This window comes from Phoca vitulina, unplaced genomic scaffold, assembly GCF_004348235.1.
Source record: "Phoca vitulina isolate PV1807 unplaced genomic scaffold, GSC_HSeal_1.0 scaffold64, whole genome shotgun sequence".
NCBI lineage: Eukaryota > Metazoa > Chordata > Mammalia > Carnivora > Phocidae > Phoca > Phoca vitulina.
This window is the reverse complement of record NW_022589767.1, coordinates 1,899,988-1,916,699: the sequence shown is the minus strand read 5'-3', so window position 1 is coordinate 1,916,699 and position 16,712 is coordinate 1,899,988. Positions and strand designations below refer to the sequence as shown.

At 40.8% G+C, this 16,712-nt stretch overlaps 1 protein-coding gene across 1 annotated transcript; it reads right to left on the bottom strand.

The window, feature by feature from the left end:
* Positions 1–1,391: 1,391 nt before the first annotated feature.
* On the bottom strand, positions 1,392–16,484 carry DDX47 (DEAD-box helicase 47). Its single transcript, XM_032391772.1, has 12 exons — positions 16,391–16,484; positions 15,624–15,717; positions 9,358–9,546; positions 9,037–9,108; positions 8,688–8,806; positions 8,031–8,102; positions 7,797–7,913; positions 7,120–7,266; positions 6,433–6,570; positions 3,995–4,065; positions 3,306–3,435; positions 1,392–1,983 (listed from the first exon to the last, which is right to left on the bottom strand). The coding sequence occupies exons 1-12, from the start codon at positions 16,475–16,477 to the stop codon at positions 1,852–1,854; spliced, it is 1,368 nt and encodes a 455-aa protein (XP_032247663.1). The 5' UTR covers positions 16,478–16,484; the 3' UTR covers positions 1,392–1,851.
* Positions 16,485–16,712: the final 228 nt, after the last annotated feature.

The following is a 16,712-nucleotide window of genomic DNA, read 5'->3' as shown; positions in this document are numbered from 1 at the left end:
ACCCTGGAGAGTCCCATCAGAAAAATACAACATTCAGGAAGAATCAGCCTCCAGTGGTACACACAACTCAAAATAAACAGTCACAACTACAGCCCCACTCAACTACTTGCCTCTCCTTTTCTATCCTTTTTCTCCTTTCCTTCTTTCTTACTGACTTCTGACTTCTCTAACTTAACCTTCGCTCAAATGCACCATAACGAGGAGCAATGAAATGTGGAGCAAACTAAACAACAAAATAAGCCATGTGTTTAGATCTCAATTAATTATAAATGCCTTCTTACCCATAGGCATTCCTCTTGGATGTATTTGTGGCAGAATGTACCCCACCACCTATGTTTATAAAGATCTTCCTGCAATCAACAGTCCACACCTGACTACCACAGAGAATTTTACTGACGTCTACTTTTCACTTCTCACCACTTTGACTCTAAGAAACACAATCACTGAAACACGTACTTTTCATGAAAATATATATGGAAAGTTTCTCTTCTGCCAAAACTCATTCTCAATCTTAAATCACTGGAACCTCTTCACCCTGGTTCTGCCAGTCCAGACACATCCTCTTCTAATAAAATTGTTACATTTGACAAAAATGATTAGGCATCTTCTGAGTTAAAAGAGCACAAGACTGTTCACAACCGTGAAGCTCACAGTTGTTTCTGCATTCTATCAACTCTCCCCTATCCCACCCAGTCCCTAAAGAGCCACGGTCTATTTTCTCTCCAGGAGCTGATGGCCCAGATTTACTTCTCCTGAGTTACATCACCCAGTAGATGGAGACAAAAGAAAGGGTATTAGCGAATGAGCATCGATGACAAGGGGGTGAAATTGGGTCTTGGAATTACCCTTATTTTTGATGCTTCTTGATCTTAACTCTAGTTACGTGGGGATAAGAGTCTATATAAGAAACCATAGGAAGACTGCTTCCTATCCAAGTGTTTAATCCAAGAAGCCATTTAGTGATCTAACAGAATCTGCAGTCTTACTTACAGACTTTGGTCCATCACCAAAAAAAACACAACCTCCTTTTAAGCAGGATTTCCCTTTCAAAGCCATCCATCATCTTGTTCCTTTGTGGATCTTTTTTTTTTTAAAGATTTTATTTATTTATTTGAGAGAGAATGAGAGAGAGAGCACATGAGAGGGGGGAGGATCAGAGGGAGAAGCAGACTCCCTGCTAAGCAGGGAGCTCGATGCGGGATTCAATCTGGGACTCCATGATCATGACCTGAGCCGAAGGCAGGTGCTCAACCAACTGAGCCACCCAGGCGCCCCCTTTGTGGATTTTTTTAAATCATAAATAATGTTTATCTTAATTAAGGATGAGCAATGAATCTGCCACATAACTGCCACTCCCAGTTTCTTACCTATTAGCAAGATCTTACTTAAATCTCTGAAGTCCCTCAACCTATAAAGGTCTTCAAGGAGTCTGAATCTTTTAAAAATAATATTTAAATTTATTATTCCACATTAGGTCTAATGAAGCACAAGCTGAGATTGCTTAAAGTATCACCATTTTACAGACGTAGGAGCTTCCCTTTACAATAACAGGTCCAGCGTTTCATCAACCTAGTCCTTGACTTTCAGCTGAAAGAGCAAAAGGTCTATGTGAAGTGAAAGAAGAGCACATCCTACTCAGGTCGTTTCCAAGGACCCAAAGCTGACCTCAGCGCTGGAAAAGCCAGTCTGCAGTCATGGTGCTCTACAGAAGGGGAACGAGTACTGAGAGGAGGTTCTGGACACGATTCTGACAGATTCCGGTCTGAGGAACTCCGCCGGAGGAGGTTTCATTCTTTCCTACAATCCCCTTTTATGGAACAGAAGGCTGAAGTCAAGTCTTTGTAAGAGAAATTAACGGCCTTTCCGTTTCTTCATTTTTCCTCCAGCCACCTTGTTCCTGACACCCATAGCACCCTCCGTGTCATCGTTGTCCCCAGCGTCCTCCCGCGTACGTTTCTTCTTTTCCCCGTGCTCCCTTAACTCCTGCAAGAAAAGAGAAAGGATGGGAGTGAAAGTTACTGTCACAGAGGGTAACACATCCTGGTCTCCTCTCCCTAAAATCAAACACTAAGTAACTCCCTAACACCTCACATTCGCAAAGGGATAAGACCAAAATCCCAATACACAAAAATGTTTACATGAAAATTAAAACAATAAGCTATTATTTTCACATGGCAGCAAAGATTTAAGAGAATGGTAATACCTCTTATTGGTCAAGGTGTGGGGACATCCACATGTACTGTCACTGACAGTTTAAACTGCTACAGCTTTTCGGGGGGAGGGGCGGGAAATCTGGCATTCTCTATGAATGCCCAACAATTAATTCGGCCCAACAATTAATTCTACTTCTAAGAACTTATTCAAAAGAAGCAAGTATGCAAAGCTATACATATTAGGATGTCCAACATGGTACCACTTAAAGTACAAAACATGTGAAAAAGCATAAACATGCACCAATAAAAGTCGTGTTATATATTCATAATGGAATTCTCTGTAGCCATTAAGAAGTGATCACATGGCTCTCTATTTGTTAAAACAGAAAAATGTTAATCATATACAATTAGATAAAAATCTAAGTATGGCTAAAAAAGGAAAATTAGCCAAATGTTATCAATTGCCAAATGTTCTCTGTGCAGGATGGCTTATGTTTCCTTTGCTATTTTAATCTTTTCTGTATTTTCTGAAATTTTTTCCAATGTACATATAGTACTTTTATAAACCAAAATACCAAAGAATTCCATGTGAGCAGGAAAACAAAAACAAGTCCACACATCGGCTACTCAGTTGCCTTATCTCTCAAACTAGAACTATAGGGAGCAGACAGCACTTGCTAGGATTCTCCTTTAGAATCTTCCCGTACATCCCCACCACTATTATTACTGCTACTTACTATTAGTAACTATGCAGCTCACGTTAGCTTATCTGGTGCCAAAAAAAACCCTTGTACAGTATCAAGGTAATTATTATTCCCAATTTTTCAGGTGAGGAACTGATTCTGAGAGGTTAGATGCACTGTCCAAACCCACAATGTCCTATTCACAGCTGGGTCTTCTGATCTCAAATCCAAAGGTTTTCTTGCTACATGTGAAACACGGAAGAGAGGCTGAGCATGTGGTCACTGTGGTCATACTGAGCCCAAACCCCTATTCAAATTACCTACCATCTCTATACCTTAGTATGCTCATCTTAAAACTGGATTAAAATAATAGTGAGTTCCGTGGTTTGTTAGGAGGATTCATACAACAGCGTCTAGCACACAGCTAACACTGTTTGCATTTAAGTTGGTGAGAAAATAAGTTGCATACCATGCGAGCAAATCTCTGGGCTTCGGTCACACGTTCTGCCAGCATCATAACCTCATCATCCTGTGTTGGAAACACAGGCAATTTCTTCCCAATTAAGTGTTCTATGCGCTGGAAGAGTTCCACATCATACCTGAGGAAGGAAAATCGGCATGGCTTTGGTTGGCTGACAATGCAAATGTCTGTCCATTCCAACAGTATACATCATGTGATATGATACAACAAAGGCCAGTTCTAAACACTACAAACCCACTGTTCCTCTTCAGAACACTGCTTACTGCCACCTTCTGTACAGTCCCCTGGAAACTGGCCAACGTATTCTTGACTCCCAGAAAAACCCTGGCTACATAAAAATTTGTTCCTTTTAGAAACAAAACCAAAATAATTATTCTAATACTTTGAGTTGAGGGAAAGGTCACTGCGCTCCAGCTTCAGCAGCTGAAAAAAACAGCAGGGGTTTCTCTGTGTGCTTCTGTGTGCCAAACACCACACTAGATCTTCTACACGTGCATCACCAGCCTTCATTAAGACCCTGCCAGGTAGGTATTATTTCCATTTTACAAATGATGAAAACAGCATGAGGGAGCTTAAGGGACGATTAGAGCAAATGGCAAAGTCAGGCGCCGAGTCAGTCGGCTCCAAAGCTCTGCTCTTTTCTCTCCATTGTTCTGCCCTGAAGTCAATTCACTCACTGTGTGACAAAGGTGATAGCCTTTCCCGAACGCCCAGCTCGAGCAGTTCGACCTACTCGATGGATATAATCCTGAAACAAAAAGTGTAAATGTGAGTTACATAAAATATAAACAAAAAACTATGAACGTAGAGTTTTACCGCAAATCTCTGAAAGAAAATAGACTTGTGCTGAAACATGGAAAAATGGATTGGGCAATAGATTGAGATAAATCTACTTCCTCTTTTTTTTTTTTTTTTAAGATTTTATTTATTATTTATTTGAGAGAGAGAGAGCAAGCCATGAGCAGGGGGAAGGAGAAGCAGGCTCCCCGCTGAGCAGCGAGCCCAACATGGGGCTCGATCCCAGGACTCTGGGATCATGACCCATGCGGAAGGCAGATGCTTAACCCACTGAGCCACCGGGGTGCCCCTATTTCCTCTTTTTTATTCTCCTTGCAGCACTAAATTGACTCTTTTTTCTTTTCTTTTACAGAAAGAGAAATCTAAAGCATATCCACATGGTCTAGAGGAAAACAGCACTGGATCTAGAGGCAGACCTAGATATGGTTCTGGTCTTACCACCTACCAGCTACACCACTGTCTCCAAGTCACACAGTCTCTCTAAATTGGCTTCTCTCTATAAAACAGGATAGAAATGCATGCCCAAACTCAGAGTCATTGTCAAAATCAAATGAGACAGAAGTTAAACACAAAGCCAATAGATATTAGTTGTTTTGGGGGCAATTCTGTCCTCGCCAGGGAATATTTGGAAATGTCAAAAAACATATCTGGTTGTCACAATGTCACCTGTGTGTAGAGGCCAGGAATGCAGCTAAGCATCCTACAATGCAAAGGACAGCTCCACAGCAAGAATCTGCTCACCCAAAACGTTAATGGTGCCAAAGGTGAGAAACCCTGAGATACGCTAAGAACTACAAGCTTACCATTCCGAAGAAATGAGACTGACAAAGATCAGCATATGCTGCACCTACCCCTCTGGCTGTAAGCACCCAATACCTCTCTTTGGCTACTTTCTTTCACGTTTATTAATATCACATCTTCAAGCACATGCAAGATAAAGAGAATGAATAAATCAAGAGCTTTCCCAGTTTTTGATACTTAACTAACTGAGGACAAAATAAATAAATAAATAAAATGACATTGCAACTAAGGAGGGACAGAAAACATTCCATTAAGAAATACACTTTGGGGACGCCTGGGTGGCTCAGTTGGTCAAGCGACTGCCTTCGGCTCAGGTCATGATCCTGGAGTCCCGGGATCGAGTCCCGCATCGGGCTCCCTGCTCAGCGGGGAGTCTGCTTCTCCCTCTGACCCTGCCCCCTCTCATGCTCTCTCTCTATCTCATTCTCTCTCTCAAATAAATAAATAAAATCTTAAAAAAAAAAAAAAGAAATACACTTTGGGGGCGCCTGGGTGGCTCAGTTGGTTAAGTGTCTGCCTTCGGCTCAGGTCATAATCCCAGAGTACAGGGATCGAGCCTCACGCCAGGCTCCCTGCTCAGCGGGGGAAGTCTGCTTCTCCCTCTCCCTCTGCTCCTCCCACCACTCAACTCACTCTCTCTCAAATAAATAAATAAATAAATCTTTAAAAAAAAAAAAGAAAGAGGGGCACATGGGTGGCTCAGTCGTTAAGCGACTGCCTTTGGCTCAGGTCATGGTCCCAGGGTCCTGGGATCAAGCCCCGCATCGGCTCCCCGCTCAGCAGGAAGCTGCTTCTCCCTCTCCCACTCCCCTGCTTGTGTTCCCTCTCTCGCTGTGTCTCTCTCTGTCAAATAAATAAAATCTTTAAAAAAAAAAAAAAAGAAAGAAAGAAAGAAAGAAATACACTTTGGATACAATGGAATATTATTCAGCCATAAAAAAGAATTGAATCTTGCCATCTGCAACAACAGACATTGACTTTAAGGACATTATGCTAAGTGAAATAAGTCCGAGAAAGACAAATACTGTATGAGCTAACTTATATGTGCAATCTAAAAAGAAAACAACAACAACAACAAACTGAGCTCAGGATACAGAGGACAGATCTGGTGGCTGCCAAAGGCGGGAATAATGGGGGTTGTGGATAAACTGGGTGAAAGGGGTCAAAAAGCACAAACTTCGAGTTACAAAATCAGTCAGTCATGGGGCTGTAACGTACAGCTTGGCGACTACAGTTAATAATAATACTGTTAATAATAATAATACTGTATCACACATCTGAATGCTGCTAAGAGAGTACAGTTTAAAAGTTCTCATCCCAAGGAAAAAAAAATCCGTAACCATGTATGTTGACAGATGTTAACTAGACTTGTGGCAATCATTTCATGATATATGCAAATACCGTATCATTACGTGGTACAACTCAAACTAATGTTATATGTCAATTATACCTCAATTTTAAAAAAAGAAAGAAATATACTTTGGGACTAGAAAGTCAGGTCAGCAACAGGACTCACCTTGGAATGGGTAGGAATGTCAAAGTTAACAACTACATCCACATGAGGTATGTCCAAACCTCGGCTTGCAACATCAGTTGCTAGAAGAATAGAACGAGCCTTTGCCTTAAATTTATTAAGGGATCCTAGGCGTTTGCTCTGAGATGATGAAAAGAAATGGAAAAAATTTTAATCTTGGAAAGCTAAGGAATCTTAGAATTTAGTATCTATCTTGATAGACACACTAAATTAAGAACAGAGACAGAAATTTTCAAAAGGATATTTCCCCCTAAATCCAGACTGGACTTCACAGGTCAAAAGGAAACATGGAAGCAACACAAAAAATATTTAAGACTAAGGCTAGAAAATACTAACATGAAATAAGGATGATTTAACATGACAGAGAGTTGAAAAATAATTTATTAAAAATCTTTTGAGACCAAAGAATCACTATTACCACTATAAGGCTGAATAAATCAACTCAAGAGCTTCCATACCAGATAAATAACTATGGAATATTCCAATTTGAGCCTCTCGCTATCATGGAAGGAAGGAGGCATCCAGAGCAACACTTTAAAGCCCATATAATCTGAATAATTCTGGGAAGATACATTAATGTCTCATGTTCTTTTTGTATGGATCTACTGTTACAAAGTTTACCCTTCTCATGCCACCAGCTCACTACTAATGCCACCAAAGAATCTTTACCTGACTCATCTGTCCATGGAGGGGGATGGCAGTGAATCCAAGATTTCGGAGTAGCAAAGCTGTTCTCTGAGTATTGTTACAGGTGCTGCAGAATATCATAAAGGAGTTTCCAGCCAATTCATTTAGAATATAAACCAGGTAGGTATCCTAAGTTACAAACCCAAAACAATGTAAGTAAATGAACCTAGAAGAAAAGACTGGAGTCCTGGGCATAGAAATTATGTAAAAGACTAAGCCTATATATAGTTGCTTCTCAATTTTCCAGACTCCAGCTGCCAGTTTTGCATTCCTGAAAGCAGCATTATCATGTCTGTGAACGATGAATCTCACATACAGCCTAAAGTCAAACACAACTCCTGGTAGTGAGCAACCAGGAAAAGTTCCTACATCAAAGCACAAAACTAGGGTCCCTGCCTATAAAAAAGAAGCCACATAATTAGTAGACAAAAGAAAAGCTACTTCAAGAATGGGGCTGGAAAGTAATTACATCATTACTGTGGTTTAGCATGCTATGAATTCCCAGAATGTTTGACTTTATCAGTGATAAATATAAGCACAGTAAGCACTCTAAAACGAACAGGAGCACAGCTCTTAGCTAATCAAAAGTGGACACACTTTCAGGTGCTTTGCTTAGGAAGGAGAGGGAGAGGCAGGAATGATCAAAGTAAACACTTTACCTTGAATTTAGAGGGAATAAAAAGATAATATTGCTGTAATTTCTCAACTGTCTGGTATTTGGAGGAAACAGCGCATTTCACAGGATTCTTCAGTGCTGCTCGCTGAAGTTTTTGCACCTACAGAAAGAAACCTTGGAGTAGTACACTGATTCTTAAATGCTCTATTTTTATTATTGCTATTGTTTTAATTTATCACTTAATAAAGAAAAAAACGTAAGTCCTAGAAAATTTCACCTTCTTGGTCATGGTGGCAGAAAAGAGAAATGTTTTCCGATCTCGGGGAATCACTTTGAGGATCTTGTCAACCTAAAGCACAAAGAAGAAAGGATACCAATATAACATTTAGACTGGACACTTGCAAATACTCTTTGTGAAGGAGAGAGAGAGTAAAAAAACTACAAGTATCACTGTGGGAATCTGGGGACTCAAAAATTCAATTCAATTCAGCTAAAATTTACTGAGTACTTACTTTTTGATACCATACCAGATGCTATTTTAAAAAATGCCATTCAGAGAAAAGAAGTTTAAATCAGAGTCAAGCTAATCTAAGAGAAAAGTCAAGAAAAGTGTTCAACTAAGTAAGCTATGATGAGTGGGTCAGCTAAAATGACAGAAAAATAAAGATATTTCAAAGTCTATGAAAGAGATATAAATCAAATGAAATGGAAAGGAAATCTGGCTGAAACTTCTCATGTCTGAAATCAAAGTCAAACTACATTCTAAAGAGGCACTGACAATGTGAAGAGCACCAAGAATGAGAAAAGGCAGCACAGATATTTAAATTAACTGATGATGATACAGGGCTCCACATAAAGCAGGTGTGCAATGAACCAAATTTTGAAACAGGGCACCTGAGATGCCCTAAGAGGAGGAAAGAAACCGAATGCTCACTTCTGTCTCAAAATCCATATTCAATATTCGGTCTGCTTCATCCATGACCAAGTATTTGAGAGCTCTTAAGTTGAAACCTTTTGTATTTTCCAAGTGGTCAATCAATCGACCAGGAGTTGCTATCAAGAAAGGTTGAGGAGAAAGACAATGTTTAAGAACAAGGACAAAAAAGAAAGTTACCAACCATCCCACCTCCCCCAACCCCCAAATTTGAGAAATTAAAAAAATTAAACAGGGTTACAAAAATCCTTTCTTCAAAGTCTTCCCACACAAATAAGTTACACCCAACATCAGTCAATTTTCTTCAATTCATCATCACCAGTGCCTTTTACCTTTGTCAATTACTCACCTATTATTATGTGTGGTTTTTTCGCCAGGGCCAGAGATTGGGACATTGAATCAATTCCACCTACAATCACAGCTAGAGAAATAAAAAGAATATAGAAGAGAGAGGCTTTATTTTTTCCATAGTTCACTGAACATCTTTTAAAGCCAGTGCTAGATTTCTACTTAAATTTTTCTTCCTGTACAACATTCCCCAAAGCTAAAATACCAAATTGGCTCTTAAGGTTAATGAACTCATGTTGATAATACTTTCTTCTATTCTCCTTTTATACTCATTCTCAACCTGTGAAGAAACGCTGTGATTCTTTTCCTCTCAGATACTTACCACTTTGCACACCAATAGAAGACCCCAGGGCTTCAAACTGCTCTGAGATCTGAAAGGCCAACTCTCGAGTGGGCGTGAGAACTAAGGCAAACAAACGCTGGGGCGTCTCCAGCAGGGCATTCAGAATGGGCAAAGCAAAGGCCCCTGTTTTTCCAGAGCCAGTTTCTGCCAGCCCAATGATATCACGACCTAGGAAGAAAAAGAAAACATCTAAAAGCAAAGAAATGCTCTCTACATTATTTCCATATTTTCTACAATGACCCAATGTGGGCACAAAGGAGACAATGAATAAACCTTTGATGAACTGGAGGGAGAAGAAGGCTGAATAGACAGAAGACATGGTCTCGTCCTAGATAAGCTCAAAATCTGGGGGTGACATACACAAAGACGGTATGTGCTAAGGACTTTAAATAGGCCCCTCCAAAATACAATGAGAACCACAAAAGAAGGAGTAACTTACTGCCCACAGGAGTCAGGAAAGGCTAACAGAGGTGATGGGTAAATTAAATCTGGAAGTAAAGAAAGAAAGGAAGGACATTCCTATATGAGGACAGAGGATGGAGGCTTTAAAGAACACAGCATGTGCAGGGAGAATGAGAAGTACAATGTGGCCAGAACACAGAAGTGTTAAGGAGGGGAAAGGGAGAAGAATTAGGCTAGAAAGGAAACTCATAAGCCATGCTAGGGAGTTTTGATGTCTTCCTTTAAGAGGGAAGAACTGAAGGATTTTAAGCAGGGAACATCATGATCAATGTTATTCCTTAGGAAGAGAAACCCTAGGCCTGATGGCATAAAGAGCCAAAGAGCTCAACACAACAGGCCATTTCCACTGCTTCTTCTGAGGGAAGAATGCCATAAGTAATCCCTTAAGAAGAGGTCCCCGGGGGTTTGTTATCACCAATCAAGCCATAACTATAAGATTTGGAAATTAACTCCCAAAGCAAGACCGCCATCTCTAGGCTGGCTGGCTACAGCTCACAAGGTAGCTGTGCTCGAGAACAGCACCCCCCGGGACTGCTTCTTAGTAAAAATGCCCTCCACCAGATGATGCTGACATTGTTCCTTGACTGTGTTACTGCTGAGATTTCCTTACCTAGAAACTAACCCTACGATAAACTCCTTTTCCCTGAGGTTAGCTAACATGACTCTCTTCTTTATGACCTAAAATGACCCAAACAAACAGAATGGGGAACACACAGGAAAATGAGAGCTCAATGAGGATACCAGGGGAGTTATGATGGTGGTCCGAACTGAGGCAAGGCAGTGAGAACAGAAACAAGTGAGATGCAGAAAGTCGTACAAGGAAATGTGCCTGAACACATGGGTTTCTAGCTTGGGAAACTCAAAGACCATAAATTGAGATAAGGGCTTCCAGAAATTAGTTCTGGTGAGGAAAACAATGACTCTGGTTTGAACACAGGGAACTTGAGGTTTATGCCATAGGCTCAGAGAGAAGTATCTAAAAACCAGTTGGACATACTTGTTTGGAGCTCAGCAGAGAAGTGTAGACTAGAAACAGAGACATGGGAGCCATGAGCATCGTAACAGTGGTGCTCCCCCAAGGGCAGACACATTAGAATAATCTATGAGATTTTTACATCTGTGTATACCTAGGTCACACATGTAGAAATTCTGACTCAGTAGGTCTAGAAGTCTCTATTGTTTTACAAGTTCCACAGGTGATTCTGATGAGCACTGGCTGAGATTAACTGATGCAGACAGTTGTTAAAGCTTCAGGACTGCATGAAAAATCTTACTAGTGTTTTAGAGTGAGAAAAAAAGGATGAAGATAGATTTAACATTGCAAGGAAAAAGGAACCAGAAGAAACTGAGGAAGAACAGCTAGAAAGAAGACAATATTGACTTGAAATTGAGGAGAAAGAGGGCTTCAAGAAAGGAGAGTGATTGATATCAAATAGAACAGACTTCTCAATATTCATCTCTTAGACATTAATCACTTAAACTAGGAAAGGCCATGCCAGATCAAACAACAGCATAGTCTAGTGAATGCTACCCTTTGCCCTTCTAATAGTAACATCAATGTTTTCCATATAAAAGTACAGGTGTAGATATGAATTATAAGTCAGACCAGACAATGGACTAATTTTGTTAAGGTCACAAAAACAAACGACAATATAGGGATAAAATTTCTCCCTCATTTACTAACTTTAATTTTCCTCTTGGTCGTAGGGTAAGTGACAATGAACTCCAACAGCATCCACCTATTTGTGAGCTAAGGGCTTCCAAAGCTTTTTATTCCCCAACTCTGTGGGGATTCTGCACTCCCTGCGAGGGGTACAACGTGCCTTCTGGGACAGGAAAAAAACAAAAACAAAAACAAAAAGAGTGGGATCTGTCCTCCTTTTCTGTCAGGGGAATCTTAAAATTTCAGAAGAAAGGAGTATACAAGAAAGACTTAAGGAAGTAAAGGAGCTTAAGTCTCTCGATTCACGTGGCTGTGAGCGACGCCCACTGCCACCAGCGAAGGCCTGCACTGCTTGCAGTTCTCTTATGATCCCCTCAAAGTAATACTCACTTTGTGAGACTAATTTTTCTCTATTATCTCCTTTCTTCCTCTCACAACCCTTAAGCCCTTCCAGTGGTAGTGTCTGTGTAGAACACACACCCCATAAGAGCAGAATAAATTCATTCACCTTGGTCACACTGCCAACACCTAACAAACTGCTTGGTATATGACAGCCATTCAAAAACTGTCTGAAATTCCTAGAGGACTTTGAGTGATCTCTGAATTAGAAATAAACTTAATACATGAAACAGACAGGAAGAAAAGCATCCTCAAAACCACCAAAAGATTTTGATCTCTCCATTGTAACACTCTGTTATATATGGCCATGAACACAGGCTTTTCAGCTAGAACACCCTATATTCAAATTCTAGCTCCACCAATAATTAGTTATGTGACTCTAGCCAAGGTACCTAATCTGCTGACCTTCAATTTCACCAATAAAATAATCATTCCTCCCTTTCAGAACTGTTACAAGGTTTAAGAACAATGGATGTGCCCAGAACTCCTAACTCAGAAACTGACACCATCATTAGTACTCAAACTAAAAATTTAAAGTTCATTTAATAGAAGAGAAAAGAAAAACATTGTTAGATTATTTAAATCTCTTGCTTAGGGCCAGCATCTACAGGGGTTGTTTTTTTTTTTAATGAAGCATTTATAAATTGTTCATTAGAATGAGATAAACTCAAGAATAAAAATAAAGGCTTTTTCCATGATGATTATGTCAATCACATGACTCAGTTCCTGGTAATCTTTCACTGACTCTTATCTTCTCTGCATTCAATACAAACTTGTTACTGAAAACAAGAATAATTTCAGAATTATTACCACCACCTAATCTGGGTTCCTTCCTCCGACACCTGCTGTAGGGTAAGCAGAAAAATGCCAGAATGCACCAACCCTTCTTTTTGCTATTTGAAAGCAACTCCAGTAGCTCTGACTGCTGAAACTTCTTCCCCACTTGTGCAGTCCTTATCCTAGCTTCTCTAAACAAGTTCAAAGTGTTTACTATCCCCTCCCTGAAACACTCTCCCTCACCTAATTTGTATGAAATTGTACTCATGATTTTCAACCCTCTACTGAGCCTCCACCATCTCTTGACCTTATGTGGCAACCTCACCCATGTCCACAGTTTCAGCTACAACTTCCCTTTGGATATGGTGTCTGTATCCAGTTCTGGCCTCTTAAGCAAGCTCTAATCCCCAGATTCCAACTGTGTATTAGTTAATTCTATCTCTCTGATGCCTGAAATCAATTATTTCCAACTGAACTCCTCTTCCCTGGAATTATTTTTCCTCCTATGCTCCTTTTTATACCTAATATGTCCTAATATGTAATATGTCCTAAACACACAGTAATATATCCTAAACACCCAGGCAATAATCTTCAATTTCGCCACCCCTTGTCTTCCATTAATAAACTGGTTATAAAATCATGATGATTCTTTTTCTATCATTTTCTCTTTTTCATTCTCATTACCACTACCCTACCCTTTATTTATTGCCAAAATTACCACAATACCCTAATTGGTCCCCAGCCCCATCTCTAAACTACCTTACAAAGCTATGAGATTAATAGTCCAAGAATACAACTCCAAGGATTTCATTCTCCTGCTAAAAAAAATAATCTCCAAAGACACTCCACTGCCCATGAAACAAAGACCAAATTCCTTTACCCAGCATTTAAGTCCAGCATAATCTGGCACCAACGATCTTACTAACCTTTCCCCCCATTCTCTGTTAAGTACTTGCAGGCCTCCACACATGCTGTGCTTTCCAGCCTCCTTAGCTTTTTTTCATGCTGTTCCCTTTGCCTAGAAAGTCTTCCCCTCCCATCAGACATGAATGTCTAAAACCTATTCAGTCTTCAAGGTTCAGCTCAAATGTCTTTCCAACCTTTCCAGCCAAAAAATAAAGTCAGTTTTCTCTAATCCATTCCAATGAGTAATAATCTATTCTCCTCCATCAGTGCACTTGGAATGTAACTTTCCTTTGCCCCTGTTCATCTTGTAATAGATTTTTAATTATCTCCTTACTAGACTCCAAGTTCTTAGAGACAGCCAAATCTTAACTTCTGGTGCCTTACACTTAGATACTTACTATTTATGGAAGGAACAAATGGAATTTCACAGAGTAAGTTTAATTACTTTTCCACATGACAGCTCTTCAAATCACTGAAGCCAATTATCATATCCCATCCAACTCTACTCTTCTCCAGACCTAATGCACTCAGCTCTTTTAACTATTTAGGACTTTTTTTTTTAATATTTTATTATTTATTTGACAGACAGTGAAAGAGATCACACATGCAGGGAGGGGTAGAGGGAGAAAGAATCTGAAGCAGACTGGGCACTGAGCATGGAGTCCTACACAGGGCTCAATCCCAGGACAAGACCATGACCTGAGCCAAAATCGAGAGTCCTACGCTCAACTGAATGAGCCACCCAGGTGCCCCATTTAGCCATCCAGGCACCCGTATTCTTGATATTATACCACATTCATTGCCATTCAGTTGGTCCCTCAAAACTGGTCCCCAGAACTAAGCATAATATTCTAGGTGTGTTCTCATCAGTACAAGGCACTTTTTTCTCTCTCTGGAGCTAGTTCAAGAGTTCTTTTTTTTTTTTTTTTTAAAGATTTTATTCATTCATTTGAGACACAGAGATAGAGAGAGAGCATGAGCAGGGGGAGAGGCAGAGGCAGAGAGAGAGGCAGGCTCCCTGCTGAGCCAGGAGCCCGATGTGGGGCTCAATTCCAGGACCCTGGGATCATGACCTGAGCTGAAGGCAGACGCTTAACCATCTGAGCCACCTAGGCGCCCTGCTAGTTCAAGAGTTCTTAACCTGGGATATGTGGCAGAGGAATTCAGGGTGGGGGGGTTAAATTCTATGTACAGATACATTGATACATTTTTTTTTTCTGGGAAAAAAATCTTAATGTAGCTAAGATTACATTCATTTTCTCTAAGGATCTTAATGAATTTCAGTTAACATTGCTAGGTCTCTTTTACTATCAACCCTAATACTGTGAAGTTGGGCTTTGGGAATCTAAGAGCAGGACTTTACCTCTATACCTATGAAAGTTCATCCTGTTAGTACTAGTCCCACTAGTCATCAACCAACTTGTTAGCCATTCTTTTGCAAATCTGATAAACATGTCTCACAAAGCGAGAGCTCTCAACTCCTCTGGATACTAAAAGATGTTCCAGGCACCCTTATGTAAATCTGCACTTACTGACTCATAATTTCTAACAAGTTGCTTGCTAGTACACTTTAATCCAGTGCTTCCTTGAAGTCAGCACCTGCTGCAGACAACAAATCTTATAGAAAGTAATCTCAGTAGAACAAGAGAATTACTTTTTCAAAAACCAATAAGCCACAAATTTTGTATCTTTAGTGGCCATATTTTTGTATCACTCGAAGTATGCAAGAATAGCTCTCAAAAATGGTAAGTATCTGGGCACCTGGGTGGCTCAGTCGTTAAGCATCTGCCTTTGGCTCAGGTCATGATCCCAGAGTCCTGGGATCGAGCCCCGCATCGGGCTCCCTGCTCTGTGGGAAGCCTGCTTCTCCCTCTCCCACTCCCCGTCCTTGTGTTCCTGCTCTCTCTGTCTCTCTCTCGGTGTCAAATAAATAAATAAAAAATCTTTTTTAAAAAAATGGTAAGTATTTAATTGAGTATAACCTCATAATGAACCTGTATTGAGCCACATATTTAATTTAATTTAATTTTCAACCTACCTTGTAAGGCCAAAGGAATAGCTTCAATCTGGATCTTTGTGGGCTTTGTCCATCCCAACTGGTCACAAGCTTCACACAGCACATCTGTCACACCCTTAGAATTCAGAAAAACAAATTTTAGCAAAGAAGAACACACAGACACTTGCCTCCCTGCTAATTAAATGACTGTCAGAGCCATCCGCTGGTGACCTGTGCGTTCCTTACCCTTTGATTCAAAAAGTATTGTGAGCCTACGCGGTCTGCCCTTTAGTTATGAGCACTGAGATAGTACCTCAAGACTTAACACTTTCTACTCAAAGAGATAAAGCCAAGTTCTTTCCATGTATTATTTCATTTAATCCTCACAATTCTATTAAGTACTTATTAGTACCCCCAATTTACAGATGTGCAAAGTGAGGCACGACGAGGTAACAACGTGCCCCTGGTAAGTGACGGGGTCAGAATCCAAACCCTCTTCATCTTACTCCGCAGCCCAAGATGTTGGCGGGGTGGCGGGGTGCCGCATGTAGTCTCCTGGCAAATACAAACGTCAACAAACCAAAATGGAGAAAACTGCAAATGGGGACTCTCAGGGACGGGCAGCCCTCCCACCATTCAAACCCAGAGGCTTAGGGACAGCGTCCGAACCCAAGCTTCGGAAATTCTGAAGGAAACCCAAACTAGGCCCCAGCTGCTTTTGTACACCACCAGCCAGGATGTAAAGCACTGGCATCTGCCTACGCCTGGTGCCTGCAGTACAAAGAAGAGCCGGCGTCATCCACGCTCACCAAATCTTTAAACGTTTTTGTTTCCTCCTCCTGCACCGCCGGCTGAAGAGCCTCTGTCGCAGAATCGTGCTCCTCGGGCGCCGCCATGTCTTCCGCGCACTCCGGAAGTGGGTTGGCGGCGCGCGGGATGCTGGGAAATGTAGTTTTAGTTCTCATCGGCCACCATGTTCTGGGCGCCCCCCTGCGGGCTTGCTGGGATTTGCCGGCCCTAGGGGTGTGGTTTAGCGGAAACTTGGTAAAAAAAAAAAAAAAAAAGGCGGGGGTTGGATATAAACGTGTGGCCTTGTAGAACTGAGCCGAGTGCAGAAGGGCAATGACGTGG